Source organism: Marmota flaviventris, chromosome 1 (genome assembly GCF_047511675.1).
Source record: "Marmota flaviventris isolate mMarFla1 chromosome 1, mMarFla1.hap1, whole genome shotgun sequence".
NCBI classification, from domain to species: Eukaryota; Metazoa; Chordata; class Mammalia; order Rodentia; family Sciuridae; genus Marmota; species Marmota flaviventris.
The window spans coordinates 118,291,680-118,309,827 of NC_092498.1; the positions used below are offsets into that span (position 1 = coordinate 118,291,680).

An 18,148-nucleotide genomic window follows, 5' to 3' on the forward strand; every position below is an offset into this window, starting at 1 on the left:
TGTCCACATGGAGTTTCCTTCAAGCAGAGCCATAGCTAAGAAGAGGGAATGAAGCAGCCTGAGGTGGCAGCTGGGAACAGGGCTCTGTTGTCTCTGCTCCCAGGGTAACAGCCTGCCCACCCCGAGTGTCAGGCAGAGCTGGGAGCCAGGGAGGCAAGGGAGGGGGGGTCTTAAACTGGGGTTTAGGGCAGCCCACACAGATCAGAGAGACTAGGACCCCAGTGGGGCAGAGAGATCCCAGATAGGGCTGAGGTCCTGAGGTGGGGGCACAGCAAGACTCCTGTGATTTGGAGTCAACTTGACTACCTGTGAATTATGAGACCTTGGACAAGTCACTGAATTTTCCTGAGCCTCAATTCACCCTGTGCATAATGGGAATAAGTACCAAAGCTTAGGGGCTGATCTGGCCCAGGCCTGCCCACTTGTGCTTCCTGTGTGGCCCTAGACAAGCCTCATCCTCTCTGGGCTTCAGGTCATCCTCTCAGTAAAGGAAGAGGTTAGATTCTCCTGATTGGACCTTCCTCCACACCTCTCAAGGATTTCCATGATACTTGTCACCATGGCAGCCCTGGGATCAGGTGTCAGGCCTATGCCCTCTCTCCCTTCCTCCCTCTGGTGTGAGTTACAGCAGCCAGATGTTTGCCCATCACCTCTCCTGATCTGAACAGCTGGGGAAGAGAATTCCCTTTGGGAAGAGATCAATCATGCTCTGTGCTGTTACCGAAGTGCTGGCCTGGCAGGAATGAGCAGACTAAGTCAGATCCATTTTGGGGCACTGACCCAGGAAATGGGCACCCTGGGATTTTGTATGGGGCCTCTCCTGGACACCAAGATTGGTCCACCTGACAAGCCTCTACTTAGTGGCCTTGCCCACTCTGGGGCACATTTCAGGGCAGAGATTTTCCCCTTACCATTACCCAAGTCCTTACTCCAAAAGCCCTTCTGGGAAGAGCTGGTGGGGGAGAGTAGAGATCCCTGTCCCTCCTCTACTAAGGCTCAGGCCACTGTACCCAAGAAAATTAATCATTAACAGACTTAGCTCCTGTCCAGTGCCAGCAGCCTGCCTTCTCCAGCCCCACCCACCCCACCTTCAGGGACTGGGGGCCACGGGGGAAAAAAACAACGGGCAGGACTAGCACAAACCTGCACCCTCCCTGTCCCCAGCCAATGCACCCAGCTGCTGGAGCAGTGATGCGGCAATCTCATACCCCCGGGCGCGCACGCAATACCATTTCAGCAACTGGAGTAGTGTGGGCGGGGTCCTCAGGAAGTAGACCGAGGCAGGGCATTAGCTGTCGATGGGCGCTGGACCCCGGGGACCTACCTTGTTCCAGTCCTCCTCAGACTCGGAGTGGCTGGCTCGGCCCCGGCGGTGCAGCCGGGCGCTCACTGGGCGGCGGGGCGCACCTGCCAGGGCCCTGCGCTCCGCCAGGCCTGGTCCATTCTCCCGCCCCGCCGCCGCCGCTGCTGCCGCCGGCGCCGCGGCCGCCGCGCCTGCTCCCGCTCCTGCTCCGGGCCAGGTGCTGTCCCTGGCCTGGCCCGGCCCCTGGCGCGTCGGCCAATGGGCGCCCCAGGCCCGGCCCCCCCCCCTTTGGGTCCCGGCCCCTGCGCGCCAGCCCCGGACGCACAGAAGCCGCATTCAGCGTGCTGAGGCGCAGCCGCGCGCCCCCGCTGCTAGACCAACAAGGCCCGTTTGTCTCCGACGCGCCAACGGGACCATTGTCCTGCAGCCAGTCCTTTGGCTCAGCCGAACCCCCAACCCTAAAGGGGACTCTAGGATGCTTGGGGCTTTATAGTAGTGCTGGGGAGGGGGTGCCGAGCTTGGGGGAAAAGGAGTTAAAAGGAAGCGGCTGGAATAGTTGCTTTCTTAACTTTCACTGGGGACACTGGCGCTCTCAGGGTCCTATTGAAGGTATGACCTCCCCTCCAGACTTTTCAACTTGGGGCACTGTCTTTGGAACCCATAGGAGCAGGGGCGGGGAAGAGGAGCCAGGATCTCTGAGAACTTAAGGAACTTCGCTCCAACAGGGTCCTACGCTTGAAGGTCTCAGCAGAACTCCTCCTCTCCAGGGTTGAGAGGTGGGCCAGCAGCATATGGGTGCCCTATCCAGGAACCATCTCCCCTTCCAGGATCAGGCTTTTGTCCTTCATCCCAGCAGAGAAGGACCAAAGATGGGGACTACTGCCTGGCCAGAACTAGGAATTCTTGGCTCCACTGTGGGCAGTACAAAACCAGCTGGCCACCCAGTAGAGCATGGACCACGTCAAAGTCCCACTGCCCCCGACATTTCTGGGCAATTCTGGAATGGGGAAAATTCCACATCAGCATGACTACCAGGCATTTTTCCATTGGGCCTGCCCTCGACCTTGTAACACTAGGACGCACATGCACCCAGCCAGGCCTTACTCAGTCCCTGGAGCTGTAGGCTCTAGCTCCAGAAGTCTTGACCCTGGAAACAACCCCCACCACACCCCTGCTGCCATGGGCATGCCAGAGTGGGCATGCGACATAGCCCTCTCCTTCTACACCCAGCGAAGTCCAGCCAATGTGGGCCCTGGGTTCTCTACCTCCTAAGCCAGGGCCTGCCAAGTTTTCTTCCCCTGGCAAATGTTGGGTCTGCAGCCACTACCCCCAGAAACATTCTCCCCCTATAGAGCCAACACATGATAGGCAGAAGATCAAGGCCTTCAGCCTAAATCCTGGGAGCATGGAGCCAGTTCCAAACCCACTCTTCCCCAACCCAGCTCCTGCTCCTGATAATAATCAGTCCACCAGAAGCAGCAGTGGGAGGCTGTGCTGGAGAGTGTAAGCATCCAGAGCTCAGGGTTCTGGCTCTGGCTGTCATGACACATGAATAATCCCAGGCAAGGGATGTCCCCCTGGGCATTGGCAGGTCAGATGGAAAAAGGGTTACAGGTTGGGTTACCAGAAGTGGCCTCAGTGGGCCGTTCTACCCACCAACCCACAATGGAAAGCTAGAAGTATACCTGTCATCAGTCCCTCCTCCCCCAATCATCCTCAGGCACTGGCTTTCACCTTCCCTACCAGCTCCAGTAGAAAGTTATGAAAATCACAGTTCATGTTCATCAAGCACTTACTAAACAAATGACACCACTCACCCTAAAACACAGGAATGCTCCAGAACTTCCACTCCTTAACTTACAAGGAAGCAGGTTCACAGAGGCAAAGTGCCTGGGCTGGAATGTGAACCAAGCCCAGAAACTCTGTGGCTCCCTTCTGGAATCCCTGGAACTGGAGGGGTCCTAGGACATCCAGAGTTCTGAGTATGCCTGGGTCCAACTTGGTCAACAACCAGGGTTGGCCCAGCTTATAGTACAGAGTGCCAGGTGGCCCTTCTCCAATCCCAGAAGGCTCCTGAATATAGAACCAATTGATTGCCGAAGTTCAGTGTTTAATAACAAAATAACAAAAGTTCCCCCAACTTCACCCTATCACAGCACTCTGAGAATCACAGGTCAACATATGGTGGGGGTTGCCAAGGAAAACAGAGGCAGCAAGTGAAGGGCCGATCAGGCTCTAGAACCTCTCTCTGCCCAGCCACCAGCAGAAAGGAGGCCAGGGCTGCCCATAAACCCTGTCAGAGTGAAAAGACACCAGAGCTGTCAGGGAGAAGGAAGGGAATAAAAAGCGGTCCCTTGGCCTGTCACTGTCTTCTCCAGCTGCCAGAACATGGCCTCCATTGGCACTCAAACAGGCCTCGCCTTCTTGGCCTTCTTCTCAGACCTTACAGCCTCGTCGTGGGCTTTCCGCTTCTCTGCCAGTTTGTTAGCCTGTGAGGAGGAAGGGAGAGGTAAGGCTGGGGATGGGAACTTGGGAGTAAGGGAAGACAGGGGAAGGGGATCGCCCTCCTCCTACATAGGGTTACCTCTTCATTTTATTTATTTACTTTTATGTGGTGTTGAGGATAGAACCCAGGACCGCACACATGCGAGGCGAGCACTCTACCACTGAACCACAACCCTAGCTCTGGGTTACCTCTTAAAAAGCAAAGCTGACAAGCAAATTACCACGGGAAAATATCTGATTTACCTAAGGGTAAGAAAACAGACCTTCCCCCTTGCCTTTACAACTCTTTATTATTTTATGGGTCCATAAATCTTTAGTTATAAACTCCTAGATTCTCAGAACCCTCTAGAAAGCCAAGTCTGACACCTTTCAAACTTCAACTAGACGGCAAGGAGGGTGCAAAGGGAAGTCTTCCCACAGACCACTAGGCAATAGATATTTGACAACTATGCAATTATGCTATTAAGAATTTAGACTGCAGGGCTGGGGGTATGGCTTAGTGGTAGAGCACCAGTCTCACGTGTCTGAGGCACTGGGTTTGATTCTCAGCACTACAAATAAATAAATAAACAAACAAACAAACAAATAAATGAAATAAAGGTCTATCAACCAAAAAAAAAAAAAAATATTAAACTGCAGAAATATTCTGAGAAGGTCAGGGACCTGCTCAGGGATGTTTACTGAGAATGACTGAAAAATAGGAAAAAATAATCCCATCAGTAGGAGATAGGTTTTTGTGGTGCACAATGTCATGAAGTCCACATTATGATTAAATGAAAAAAATCAAACTAAAACAATCTATACATAGAATACTGCTTCCCTAAGGTTATGTGCACAAGAGAAACCTGCAGGGCGCAGGAATGATCTATTACTGTGTCATCTTTTACTCAGTTATGGCTGCACAATTTTTTTTCTTTTTTTAAATGAGCATATGTGGCTTTGTGAACAAGAAAATAAAGCTTAACAAAAACCTCCCAAGTCTGCTGGGATAGCTCTGTTCCCATATCTGAGATTCAGAAACAGCTGGGAACAGGAAGGGGATGAAAGCCCTGAGTGTGGCTTTCAGGAAAAGGCTAGGAGTGACCCAGAGTGCTGTTTCCGAGGACAGCCCACCAGCCTCTGAGTTCACCTCACAGCCACCTATGGTGGACACACCCAAGTCTCAAGTGACAAGAGCAACTTACCTCTCGGATTTTGCGCCTCTTGCCGAACATGATCTTTTGGTAAAGGTACTTCTCCCGCTTCTTCATCATCATAATAGCCAGACGCTTGGCTTCACTTTCCTCCTCTTGGGCCAGTCGTTGCTTATCTTCCAGTTTCACAGTGCCTGCCATCACCTTGGGCTTCTGAGGACAGAGAGTGGGTGCTCATGGGTATGGGTCCTTTGGCTCCTGCCCTTCCAGGCAAGTGGGGCTGCTTCCCAGACAGTGCCCCAGTCTAGCATTGCCATACCTTTGCCTCCATCCTCTTGTCCTCCAGGGCTGCCAGATGGGCCTCTTCTTCCTTTTCTGAAGCAGCCTCCGCATCTTCCTCCTCCTCTTCATTTTCTCCCCCTTCATTGCCATCACCTTCAATGTCTTCTTCCTCTTCTTTCTCCTCCTCTTCTTCCTCTTCAGACTCTTCCAAGTTTCCTACAAACAGCAGGTAGGAATCTGCTTTCTCTTGCCAGGTGAGGACAGGCCCCAAGCACCACCCTCTGAACTCTGCCATCTGCAGATATTCCAAAGACAGTTCAAGGCTTTCCTCACTGTAGCCCCCTCTGACTCCTCTCCAAAGCCCCAGCTGCCCTCAAAGGACACTCCCCCAACTCCTGAACTCAGTCACCTTCTACATGAAGACTGATGACAACCCCAGATCTTTCTGCTCAGTTCATCTGAATGAATCAAGTAACACTTGACTGTGATATACAAATGTCCCCTTTTCCTATGCCTTACTCCAAAGATAGGTTCAAAGGGCTTTCCACTCTGTTCTGCCCTGTTCCCTGCTTGCCAACTCTACAGTAAAGGGAAATGGACAGCTCATGCCCAGGGGCCCAGACCATCCAAAGGAGCCCATCCACCCTGCCACCCAGTACTCTTTCACTCACCTGGGTCCTCTCCCCGCTGCAAAGCCAGCAGCTTAAGCTTCTCAGGTGGGATGTAATCTCCTTCCTTCTCAGACACGAAAGGTGAAAGGTGTGGGGGCAGCTGCACCCCAGGGAAGTATTCTGCCACAGGGAGGAGGAGTCGGGCATTCACACAGTCAAACACCCACTGTGGCTGTATGTAGTACCTAGTAGAGTGGCCAGCAAAGACAGGTCACAAGGCAGCAACCTGAGGCCCCACTGCATTCCAAGGGCCTTTAAGATAGAACTCTCCTAAAATGTAAAGCAGAGTCTCGGGGGCTTACCTGCCAATGACAGGGGTTTGCTGTCCAGGTCGATCAACAATCTGATGGGTAATGCAGGAGTCTGTGACATCATAGGTGGCTCCAATGCACAGAGACTTGTCCCAGGACACGTCCCCCCCAAAACTCCTAGAGGCACAAGGAGAGCCCAAAAGTATCCCCAGGTATGAGTTGCTTGCCCTAGACTCACTGGCCACCTGATCTATAAATTTACCCCTCTACAATATACCTGCCCTGTCCCACTCCAGATCTATACAGATACTTCCAGTCTTGGCCCATGAGGGACCTTGACTGGTAATAACCTGATGGCAGCTTTGCCCTTGGTTGAATGCTTCCTATGTGCTTCAGTGCCATGCTGAGTAATCTCTAAGCACTAATTTGTAAAAAGTGAAAATACACCATTTGATGTTACTGATGGGCAGAACCAAGACCAGACTGTGGCAGGGCCAGTGCTGTGGGCCAACCTGAGAGCCCTCCTACCTGATGATGAAGGCCAGAGCCTCACGGGGTACCTCACGATTCAGGAAGAATTTTAGGCCCTCGAAGAGCTTCTTGTGCTTTTCCTGTGCCTCCAGCTCCTTCCTGCGATCCTCTTCCTGCACTGCCATCTCCTGCCAAGGAGGAACCAGACCTTGCCATCACCAGAGGCACCAACACAACTAGAGGGCAGGGACTAGAGAAAACCCCCTCCTTAGCTTCTTTGTAGATCCTACAGCTTCCAGATGTTGGCCCCCATTCCTTGTCCCACTGTCATTCTAGAAGGAAGTGCCATGCTCACCCCATCAGCAGGAAATTCATCCACTTCAGCCTCCTCCTCTGTGGCAGGTACCACCACACGGGCTAGGCTGGCACTGAGGGCTGCTAGTTTCTAAAGGATAGAAGCAGGGCTGCTTACTTGCAGGTAGGGGACCTTGTCTAAATGAGTGGCCAGGGTGGGAAGGGGGAACTGCAACACCTCTGGACCACCTATGGGTCCAGGATCTGAGGGCAAGCCAAGACCACCCACCCCACCCACTACAACCCCAGACATGTTGGGGACAGGGACCACCCTTCTGGGGAGATGTAGGGATAACGTCCCTGAAACCTCTCTCACCTCCATAGAGCTCTCAGAGTCCAATGCATAGACGCCCTCACTGTCCTTCATCTCTGCTTGGGCCTGACCCTCGAGCTGAGTGCAAGTGGAAGGTTAGAGAGAAAAGGACACCCATGACCCCTCACTCATATGGGGAGAGAAGGGCTGGGGCCCTACCTTTGGGGGATAGTGGAGGTTGAGGGACTGATAGAGGCGGAAGTTGACAAAGCCCAACAAGGTGGTGTAGAACTCAGTGAAGGTGGCCATGACTCTGTAGTCCACATCTGTTGGGTGCTAGGGGGGCACAGGAGAGGCATCAGCAGTGCAGCCACACCCCTACGAAGAGCATTCTGGGAATAAATGCAGCTCTGGATAGGGGTCCCAAGGGTTTCCCAAACCACCATGTGATAAAGGAGGATCCAGGAATAAGAAAAGAAAAACTGGACCATGCTATTCCCATGACTGGCTGGCCCTTCCTTGCCCCTGCCCCCAGGTCTCCCTTTCATCCTTCAAGTCTCAGTGCAGACTTGTGTCCTTGAAAAGACCACCTTTCCCAACCTGGACAGAGGTCAAGCCTTCTCTATCACCCACCCCACAATCTGTCATATGTCTGCTCCAGGGCCAGCTATGAGCACCAGGAAGGTAATACTCTGAGGCCAGAATAGTCTACAGCCCAGACAAAGGTGCCCTGGAAAGTCCAAAGCCAGGTGGGGACAGATAGTGGGTAGGTAGAACTAAGCCCAAGTACACCCTGGCAACAGCATACAAAAGCATAGCCTGAGGACCTAAGAACAGGCTGGGGCCGCTGGGGCTGCTAGCCCAGCTTGGCACCCTAAGAGCTCTTGGAAAATAACAGGCAGAGTAACTACTTGCTGAGAGACCGAGGCACAGCCACCCTCACAAACTACCAACTCAATAAGCAGGAGACATGGAAGGGACTTATCTCTGCCCTTGAGAAGTTGATCTAAAACAAGGACCAAAATACCTAAAGTCTCAAATGGTCCCACCCTCTAAATCCAGGGAGGCCAACCCAACCTCCTGCAACATAGAAGAATTTTCAAGAAATGTCAAAACTGGTAATGATCACAATATCCCCTCTATCATGGGTGTGCCCATAACTCTTTGAGTTGTTCCTCCATCTAGCTGCCAGGCAGTGACCTGTAGCGTGGAGGGTCTGCCTGGTGGAAATGTGGTCACCAACCCTATTTTCCACATCATGCAATGCCCTGCCCCCACTACTGTTACCAACCTGAGTCCCACAGTTATGCACCCAGCACTGGCTACTCTGGGGAAAGGCATACCAGGACCCCTACTACAACCCAGTACCGGTCACCCATCCTCTGCTTAGAGGAAGCAGAGGAAGCAAGCTGGCCAAGGAAGGAGGAGGAATGGGTGGCCCATGCCCTTCCCCCAGGGCCAGCTGTGTGGAGGCTGGTCTTCCACAGGGCCCTATTCACCACTCAGGAGGGCACACAAAGACCAGTCTGAGCAGCATGGGGGTGGGACATCAGAGAGAAGGAAGGACAGAGAGGGCCAAAGAGGAAGGCAGGAAGGAAGGAAGAAGACAGGACAGATAAAGAGGGAAAGAGGGAAGGGTCAATAACTGGTTGCCCAAGCTAGAACCCCAGGGAGTGGGAATAGGGACTGTTAAAGGCCAAGCCTGTCTCACCCACAGCCTGCAACCATACCACCAAGCACCAACACACTGTACTGCAGTCAGAATAGGTTCCAGCCCTTGCAAGGGGCGGGGGGGGGGGGGGGGGGGGGAGTGGCGGTGGCCCCTGGCTCATGCTACAGCACATGATAACCCAGCAGGAAGCTCAGCACAGCCAGGCTGCTACTTCTGCTCTTTGTGGAGGAACCAGTTCCTGCTCACTGAACAAGCAGGAAGATGGCCAAGTGCAGGACACAGAACCAAGAAGTCATCTGCAACACCAACTAAGACCAACCAACATGGAAGGCTAGAAGCTAACAATGCCTCCACAAGAGGCAAAACTAGGATTTCTCTCAGTGGGGCCCTTTCAATAATTCCCAAGACTTAAAGAAAGATCAGCAAGAGGTAGTGTCATGCACTAAGTGCTTCTCTGGCATTTCCCCTCCCCAGCATCACTCTGTCCTCCAGGCTGTGGGAGGGATGAGGCAGAGGAGGAAGGGCAGAAGTAAAGCAGCTTGGGGGTGGGACATCAGAGAGAAGGAAGGACAGAGAGAGCCAAAGAGGAAGGCAGGAAGGAAGAAAGGAAGAAGATAGGACAGATGAAGAGGGAAAGAGGGAAAGGCCAATAACTCTGGTTGCCCATAGCAGTTGCCTATAGCAGAGAGGGGAAAAGGCTCTGCTACTTTTCAGGCAACAGACACAACCCCCGGAGCTGCTCACTGTTCATTTGACCCCAAAGAGCCAAATACCAGGCCCTTTCAAGTTTTTTTTCTCCCTTAAATCTTATTTGCAAGGCTGACAGTGGAAGCACAAAGAAGTGAACATATCCATTGTCATCTGGGTGGTATGGCTAGAGCTGGGCAGGCTTGGGGGCTCCTCTTCTTAATTATGATTAATGTTCAGGTCTTGAGTATATATATCACACTGAAAATTCTAAGATGGACCATGTGATGAAGAGTGCTACTGCTCTGTGTGACACACTTCTCACCCATCCCACTCCACTCCCCACCAGCAGGCATTAATTAGGAGCCCAGCAAGTGCTAGACTCTGCCCCACTCCTTACCAATCTTACATGGACATTAGTGTAGGAGCTAGCACAAACCCCTCCCCACAGGCATACTCACATCATGGGAGAAGGCATAGGGTGTGATCCACACGATGGGCTGCCCCAGCACTTCAGCCTGGTAGTAAATGCCTTTGATGGACAGGAAGACCTAGAGGAGAGGGAGCAGACAGCATGGTGAAAACCTTCAGATGACAGGGGATGGGCCAAGGGAAGGATCCTAAGGGCTCACCTTGCGCAGAGCACGGGCAGTGATGATATAGTGCAGGAATTCTACAGTAAGCCGGCGGCATAGTTGAATGGTCTGCACATGGCACTTGCCTGTTCGTGGGAAGGTAGAAAAGAGGAAGCACATGCATAGGGCATCATCCAGGTCCCGCAGAGCATCGATGAATGTGGGGTACCTGCAGGGCCATGAGAGCAGAGTTCATGAGCTCATTCAGCTAGACTCTAAAGGGGTCCTGGCCTCTTTGTTCTACCCTGTCAGCTACCCCAGGGCCATGTTCCCCAAACAGGTCTAACCACTGCCACCTCTTAATATGGCTACACCAGCTTCCTGATAGCCAGATACAGCCCTAGGAACAGCCCTAAGAAGCATGAACCAGAATGTGCCCATAGAGCTCTGAGGACCAGGGAAATCCCAGTGGGAGACACCAAATACCCAGCCTTGACCCTTTCATATTTTGTTGTAAATGACGGCAGAATGAGTTAGTGGCTCTCTCTTTTTGAAGGTAGAACCTTTAGTTCAAAGAAAATTTATTGGGAGATCCACAGTAGAAAATGGAAAAATGGGAAGCTGCCTTAGTAGGCTAGGAAGCCAGATGGGGTTGCTTCCCTCAGCAGCATCTGTGTCTAGGCCTGGTCACAGGTCACCAGAATGGGCTGTCGTCCTTGCTCATATCGCCCAGACCTGTCTAGTTGAAAAAATCAGTTAGAACCAATTAGAACTATGGGTAAAATGCTGGAATTGAGATCTAGGCCAGGAAGAGGAAGAACATATTTCTAGGAATTCTGTGGCAAATGAGGAAACTGATGAGAAGAGGTCAACTTGGGAGAGATCTACCACTGTATGGCTGTCAAGCTGAGGGTCTGAGGTGCAGGGAATAGAGAAAACTGAACCACAAATAAGTCCCATTGCGTTGGGCAAATAAGTCCCACTGACCTTGGGCAGGTCAGTTGGGATCATCCAGCTTTATCTGAAAATGACATTGCTAGACCAGACTATTGCTTTAAAACTGGGCCCTTTCAAATTATATTGCTATATTGTGTGCATGTACACACAACTAACAAATCCCACCATTACATACAAGTACAATGCAACAATTTTAAAATGTGGGGAAAAAAGATAAATCTGATTCTAACACAAAATAAACAAAAAACCCTGGGTCCTTATAACTTCCTTAAAATGCCCTGGGCAGGGTTTCAAGCCTCCATCCCCAACCAAAGCAGTTCCCAGAGTTTCTGGCACCCAAATCACCTTCCAGGAAGCTTCCTTTGGAAGAGCTTTGCTATTTCATATATGACTCTGAAGGGCAATAAGTCAAGAGAGGTCTACCAGGTCTACAAATCCAGGCCAAGACAGGGGAAAAGGCCTGAAGAGGGATGTGTCGTGAGGAAACAGTTGAAGAGCTATTTGGGTTCTTGGTGCAGAGGCAGGAACCTCAATCAAGATCCTCTGGCACCCCAGTTTCCTAACTCTCTACTTTGCAGACAAACCCAACACCAAGGCCCTTTGTAGAAAGGGCACTAGTCATCTCCAGGCACTTCTTTTTTTATTTTTGATATCAGGGATTGAACCCAGGGGCACTCAACCACTAAGCCACATTCCCAGCCCTTTTTTATTGTGAGACAGGTCTCACTAAGTTGCTTAGGGCTTCATTTAGTTGCTAAGGCTGGACTCACACTTTCAATACTCCTGCCTCAGCCTCCCAAGTCACTGGGGTTACAGGTGTGTGCCACTATGCCTAGCTCTTGTGTGTTTTTAAAAAATCTATTCCACACTAACAGCTGTGTTATAGGCTGGACAGGAACTAACATCATCTCTCTGTTAGTGACAAGAACTTGCTCAGAGTCCCTGAGTAAGAATAGTTCTCTGATTGATCAGCTCATGGGTCCACAGGGATGGAGTGAGAACACAAGCTGTCTAGTTCCTAGTCCAGGGCCCCTCCAGTGATAGCCCATAACTGAGCCTAATATGAAGACAAGCCTATCTATTCTGGAGCTAAGTGTGCCTGGGCCATCAAACCAGAAAAGACTGACATTCATTAGTCCAGGGTTTATCTACTTTACCACTACTGGCATTTTGGACCAGACTGTTCTGTGTTGTGGAGACTATTTTGGACTTTATAGGGTATTAGCTGTAACCTTGATCTCTACTCTCTAGAAACCAAAAGCATCCCAGCCCAACTGTGGAAGTGAGACCTGTCTCAAAATAAAAGTTAAAAAGGGACGAATGGGGATATAGTCAAAAAGATCATTGATTTAGCCGCTGAATTTCTCAGAAATGAGAAGTCTGGGCGAGAAATGGATAAACCCAGAGGGTCTTGTGATGCCTCTGATTCTCACCACATACCCCATGTGCAGTCCAGAGCTCTCTTATCATGGGGCCTTTGTACTTACTGTTGTCTCTACTTGGAACAAGCTTCCTCTTATTGGCTGAAATACTCCCTTCAGGCAGACCTCCTGGCAAAGGTATAACTAACATACCTTCCCTGTGGCACTCAGTGCAACTTAAATCATTATAATAGTGAATTGTCAGTCTGCTTTTTGGTCTGCCTACTCCCAAAGGAGGCAAGCTCTGTGAGCAGGATCTTGAGTTTGTCGGCCACTGTATCCTCAGTGCTATGACTGAGCCTAGCAGTGACAAACAGACAGCAGGGTTCTGAGGGGCACCAACTCACCGCTCCTTGATGATATGGTCAAGTTTATAACTGGGCTTATTGTCCTTTAAGCGCTCTACAGTGTTCCACTCGCTCTTCCCATAGGCTTTCCGAAGCCTCCGAACAAATACCTGGAAGAGAGAAAGGGACAACTGATGGTAAGGCCATGGAAGATGGATATGCTGGGTTGAAGAACTCACTACCTCCTAGCTAGCCATGCTGTGTGCCTGTGCAATCAGTCCCCTCAGCCCAGGATTTGCACTACAGCCAACTCCATGGAACAGTAGACTAAATGATAATGGATAATGACCATGATAATGACCAGAGCTCAACCACGCACCCCTCTTGACAAGGCATAGGGATAGCCACAAAAAATGTGCTGACACAGCATGTTCACATGGGAAGAAGGCAAGGCATATCAGTCTCATTTTTCAATTAAAAAAAAAGAACAAGTGACCTGTCATTGAGGTAGGTCAGAAAGGCTGGCCTTTGTTCCCAACTTCTGTCTGCACTGGCATAAACCATTTGTGGGTTCATGTGTAGTACTGAGTCATCCAGAAAAGGGTAGCCAAGGCCAATCATGGGGCCAAGTCTTCCAAATCAACAGATGTCTTCACTCTAAGACTTCTGTTCAGGCCCCAGCATCCCTCAGAAGCTCAAACATTATCTGAGAGTATAAATAGCAACTCTGAAATAGCCATCTCCCACATGGGTCCACTTCTTACACAGTGAGTTTATGAAGCTACAAAACCTATCAACAACTGCTGCCCTGTTTCCTGTGGGCCACCAGATGGCACCCCACTCTTCAGTCAGGCTCTGCTGGCAGCACAAGGGAGTCTTTCAATTCTCTGGACTTTTGGTAGAATTAAGTTTCTGCTCCCCTGGTGGCATGTGAGCATTTAAAAATATCTATCTGTGGAATGGAAGCCTTTGTCTCATGGGAACAATCTCAAGGAACCAGAATCAAGGCTGTTTCCTTGGGCATAAAAAGCACCATCTTTGGCTCTGGAGCAAAAAAATTTGATTTTTTTCAGAATCAGAGAAAACTGTTAACAGGTAAAGCACTAATCATTTTAAGGTTCTGTGCAAATGTTCTAAACATGTAATCTCAGTGAATTCCTGTGATATCATTTTAAGATAGAATGACCTCTTTTATACAGGGTTGCTCAGAGAGAGTATGCAATTTGCCCAAATTCACAGTTGTGAGTCACAGAGCTACAATGAGGATCCATCCAGATACTAGAGCCCAGGCCTCACCTTGTATTCCCGGAACTTGTTGACAATGGGTTCATGGAGGAGAAACTTGATGTCTTTGATAAGGTAAAAAGTTCGGGCTGCTGTGGAGCCCTTGTTAACTTTCTTCTTATGTTTGGGCTCATGGGGATAAATGCCCTTCAGGATACATAATCGCCTGTAAAACAGAAACCATTCATTATGTCAATAAAGGTGAGAAGCAGGGGCTGGGGTTGTGGCTCAGCGGTAGAGCACTCGCCTAGCATGTGTGAGGCACTGGGTTCGATCCTTAGCAACATATAAAAATAAATAAATAAAATTAAGGTATTGTGTCCAACTACAACTAAAAAAAGAAAAAAATTAAATTAAAAAATTGTGAGAAGTAACAGCCACAGCTGGGTCTGGAAATCAACAGTGCTTAAGGACCCTTCCCTTAAGAACCTCACATCCTACTATAGGAGTCTGATGATCCCAAGTTCATGAATACATAATGCATACTGCCACAAGTACCATAATGGAAACAAACAGGATTTTTCTTCCCTTCCCCTTCCCCTTTCTTTCTTTTTTGGTATTCAGGGCACTCCACCACTGAGCTACTTTTTTTCTAAGCTACTTTATTTTTATGTGCTTATTTTTTCTGAGACAAGGTTTCACTAAGTTGTCCAAGCTGGTCTTAAACTTGTGATCCTCCTGCCTCAGCATACAGAGTTGCTGGGATTATAGGCATGTACCACTGTGCCCAGCAGCAAACAGGATATTGACAGGAGCTGTCAGACACCTAAGTTAGGAAAGGCCTGCCTAAGAAATAAATTTTTCAGCCATATAAAAGGTAGAAGGATGAACATTTAAGAGTTTACATGAAGACCATAAGGTCAGAAAGAACTGAGCACATGTAAAGAACTAAAAGTGGGCCAGAGGAGGCTGCAGAGATCAAGGTCAGCCCAATAACAGGGCCCACAGGCTGTCAGGATCAGGGGTCTCTCCTGCCAGAAGGGAGGGAGTAAGAGGCAAAGATCCAGCAGCCCATTCTGAAAACAAAGTTTTCCTCCAGCTTCCCCTCAGACCACACCTGGCAAAGCACAGTTCATTAAAGAAAAGGAGGAATACCAGAATTCCAGGCAGAGGCAGCTGAGTTTTCACTATGCAGTTCACTGTTGATGCTCCCCGAAGACCCCTACTCCATTCCTCTCCAACCCTACCTGAAGTCAGGCAAGCTTAGCTGCAGTTTCTTCCGGGCTTTGTTTCGACTGATGTAGTTGGTGGCAGAGCCTCGTTCATACTTGGGGAGGGAAAAAAACAATTCTCCATTAGCAACAATGGAAGTGACTGACACTGAACTCTGGACCCAATTCCAGAGGCAACTATCAGTCTGAATAAGTAGTCAAGATGCTTTTGGAATGGGTACTGCTGTAGGAAGGAAGCTGACCTGTTTGAATGAGCTTTCTTGCACTGTCCTTATAATTTGCAGTAGAGGACACATATCCAGCATGTCGCCAGCATGATGCCAGGGACTATGAGGTTGCTGAAAATTAGATGCTAGACCAAGTATTTAGTACTAGTTCTAAATATTAGCCAGTACAACTAGTGATTCCACATATTATTTCATTTCATCCCCACAATCTGTGAGGTGGGTGCCATTAGAACCCACATTTCACAGAGTAGGAAATAAGCTCAGTAAAATAAATTACCAAGTCACACAGCTTTTTCAGAACTGGGGCTGGTTTTCAAACTCAGGTCTGAGTCCAGAGCTTGTACACCTAACCACCAACCCAGCACTCTCAATTCCTTCCCCCTTCCTCACTATTATAACCCCCTACCACCAATCACCCCTTCTTCCCCACATCCCCATGAAATGTTAGTACCACACATCTACTTATAAAATATGGTCCTTTGAGGGGGGACCACCAATCACTGTAATATCTAAGATACTACCCAAGCAAGTCTTGCTCCCTTGGGGATATCACCTGGGTTGAAAATGAATGTCCTAAGCCACACAGCCTCTCCCTTCCCTTATTCACTTAACACAATAACTGGTCCTCTACTATGTTCAAGTATTAAGCTAGATGTCATGAGGCAATAAAAACAAAAGGCCTGATCTCTACCTGCCCCCAAGAAGCATGCTGCCTTGTGCAACCACCTGGGTATCTGTAGTGCTAGGATGCTGCCTCACTCACGCTTCTGTAACTCTGATAGAGAGAAGTAGTACACTGTACCAAACACCCTATAATGCTAACCACAAGTGTCCTTTCCAAGCAAGATCTTATTCAATAGGTCCAAAAAGCAAAACCTATAGACAGGAGTCTATAACTCTATAACCATGAAACAGACCATTCATTCTTTCCTCCATACATTAATTGTCTATTGGGGTCAGGCCCATGCTAAGTCCTCGAAATAAGCATCAATTTTTTCAAGAAGTTCAATTTCATTAGTAGGGTTTTCTATTGTCCTATGCTACATGCATCTATATCACCATGCTTATTCCTTTAAATGTTAAGGGGATAATCGTTCTCTACAGGATGATTTTAATATAACAGGTGGAAACATTTTTGGTTGTTGAATGCTACTGACATTTAGTGGGTAGCGGTTCAGCAATGTTGCTAAACATTCCACAACACACAGCACTGCCCATTCTATCCCAAAATGTCTGACATAGCTTGAAAGGTGCATACTGATTTATTCACATATCTGCATCTCAAGGGTAGGTTTTCCATCTTCTATCTTTGTAGCTCCAACGGCTAGCACTTACTGGATACCCAGTAGGGTGTTAGGTTAAAAACAAATTAGCAACAGAAACTTTAAAACCAAAGGACACAAAGGAGCCAAGTGCATTTTCCTCATCTCATTCCCTTCCCAATCTCTTCATGTCACTGAGGTGATTCTCCATTCAGCAACAAGAACAACTCATTGAAAAACTTGATCATGTTACTCTTGGTTTCTACTTGTCTTAGAATAAATTCCAAGCTCTTCATTGTAGCTTACAGGTCTTAAATGATACAGCCCCTGCCCAACCCCACCAAAAGCCATTTTCCCTTATTTCCTATATCCCAAGCATGTCAATGTCTAGCTTTTGGCAGTTAGTTTTCACTGCCTGGCTTGCTTGCCAAACACTCCCAAGTCCCAGAACCCACCCAAGGTGTTCTGATCTTCCAGATTTCAACTGAAATGTGTGCCTTTAAAAGAACTTCTAAGACAACGCTAACTGAAATAAGCATCTTTACATTATCCACCCGTATCCCTCCTTGGCTTCCTTCGTGACACATTTAACAATCTATGGTCAGATATCCAGGAATTTGCAGAAAGCAGTTTTATTTAAGCTGCAGCGGTCAAGAGGGGGCTAATTTCTGGGTCCAAAAATTCTTTGAGATTTATGCTCAGTCGTACGTTTTTACCAAAGAAAACAGAAAAAAAAATTGTTTTTTGTTCTTTGTTTTGCACAGCAACAAGCTTGACTGCAAACCTACCTTTTATAAGAAAGAGGAGCTTCACACCACAATGAACTCCCTGCAAAAATCCTGCTGGCATCCTTTGTAAAAATCTTGCTGAAAAGCAGAGAAGCTTTTAGGCTACAATTATGGTAGGGGTCTTTTGGAGGCCTATATCACTTTAGGGGTGAAGTTATGAAGTTAGAAAAATCAACCCTCACAATTCTTCCAACAAAAAAGAACTTCACAGTTCTCCGAACTAATACGGCAATTCTCGCCCATACTGGAACCCTTTTCACAGCTATCTCCCGTCACCTTGATCCTACCGTTTCTGTTCCCACGAGGGACAAGACCGGAGAAAGAGACGAGGGTAGGCTCTGCGACCCCCCAGTCTCTAATCCCCCGGGAACCCTGGTGTCTCTCTCGCTCACCCACTCACCTTCTTCTTCTCCAAGCCTCCCATGGCTCCACGTTGAGAGGCCGACAAGCGCGGAACCGACAGACAGCTCCACTTCCTCCCGCTAGGGCCCCGAGGACCCCACGCCGTCAGTCCTTTAGAGCTGCCCAATAAGATGCCTGTGAAAATCCAAGAAATTAGTGTAATTTTGTCCTCGACAATTATAACTAAAATC

The 18,148-nt window shown here is 49.0% G+C and overlaps 1 protein-coding gene across 1 annotated transcript; it reads right to left on the bottom strand.

The window, feature by feature from the left end:
* Positions 1-3,392: 3,392 nt before the first annotated feature.
* Positions 3,393-18,065, bottom strand: Pes1 (pescadillo ribosomal biogenesis factor 1). Its single transcript, XM_027953414.2, has 15 exons — positions 17,956-18,065; positions 15,294-15,373; positions 14,119-14,272; positions 12,883-12,992; positions 10,215-10,386; positions 10,044-10,133; positions 7,443-7,559; positions 7,287-7,361; positions 6,972-7,061; positions 6,674-6,804; positions 6,197-6,322; positions 5,895-6,079; positions 5,261-5,439; positions 4,993-5,154; positions 3,393-3,792 (listed from the first exon to the last, which is right to left on the bottom strand). Exons 1-15 carry the CDS (start codon positions 17,977-17,979, stop codon positions 3,709-3,711), a joined length of 1,779 nt encoding a protein of 592 aa, XP_027809215.2. The 5' UTR covers positions 17,980-18,065; the 3' UTR covers positions 3,393-3,708.
* Positions 18,066-18,148: the final 83 nt, after the last annotated feature.

What these genes read in the sequence shown, in the direction of transcription:
- Pes1 (XM_027953414.2), bottom strand. Translation starts at nt 17,979, where the DNA reads ATGGGAGGCTTGGAGAAGAAGAAG. An exon ending in CCTATGCCTTCTCCCATGAT is followed by an intron (nt 7,560 to 10,043) that starts GTGAGTATGCCT and finishes GTGCCCCCCTAG; the next exon opens with CACCCAACAGATGTGGACTA. An exon ending in AGAGGCGCAAAATCCGAGAG is followed by an intron (nt 3,793 to 4,992) that starts GTAAGTTGCTCT and finishes TCCTCCTCACAG; the next exon opens with GCTAACAAACTGGCAGAGAA.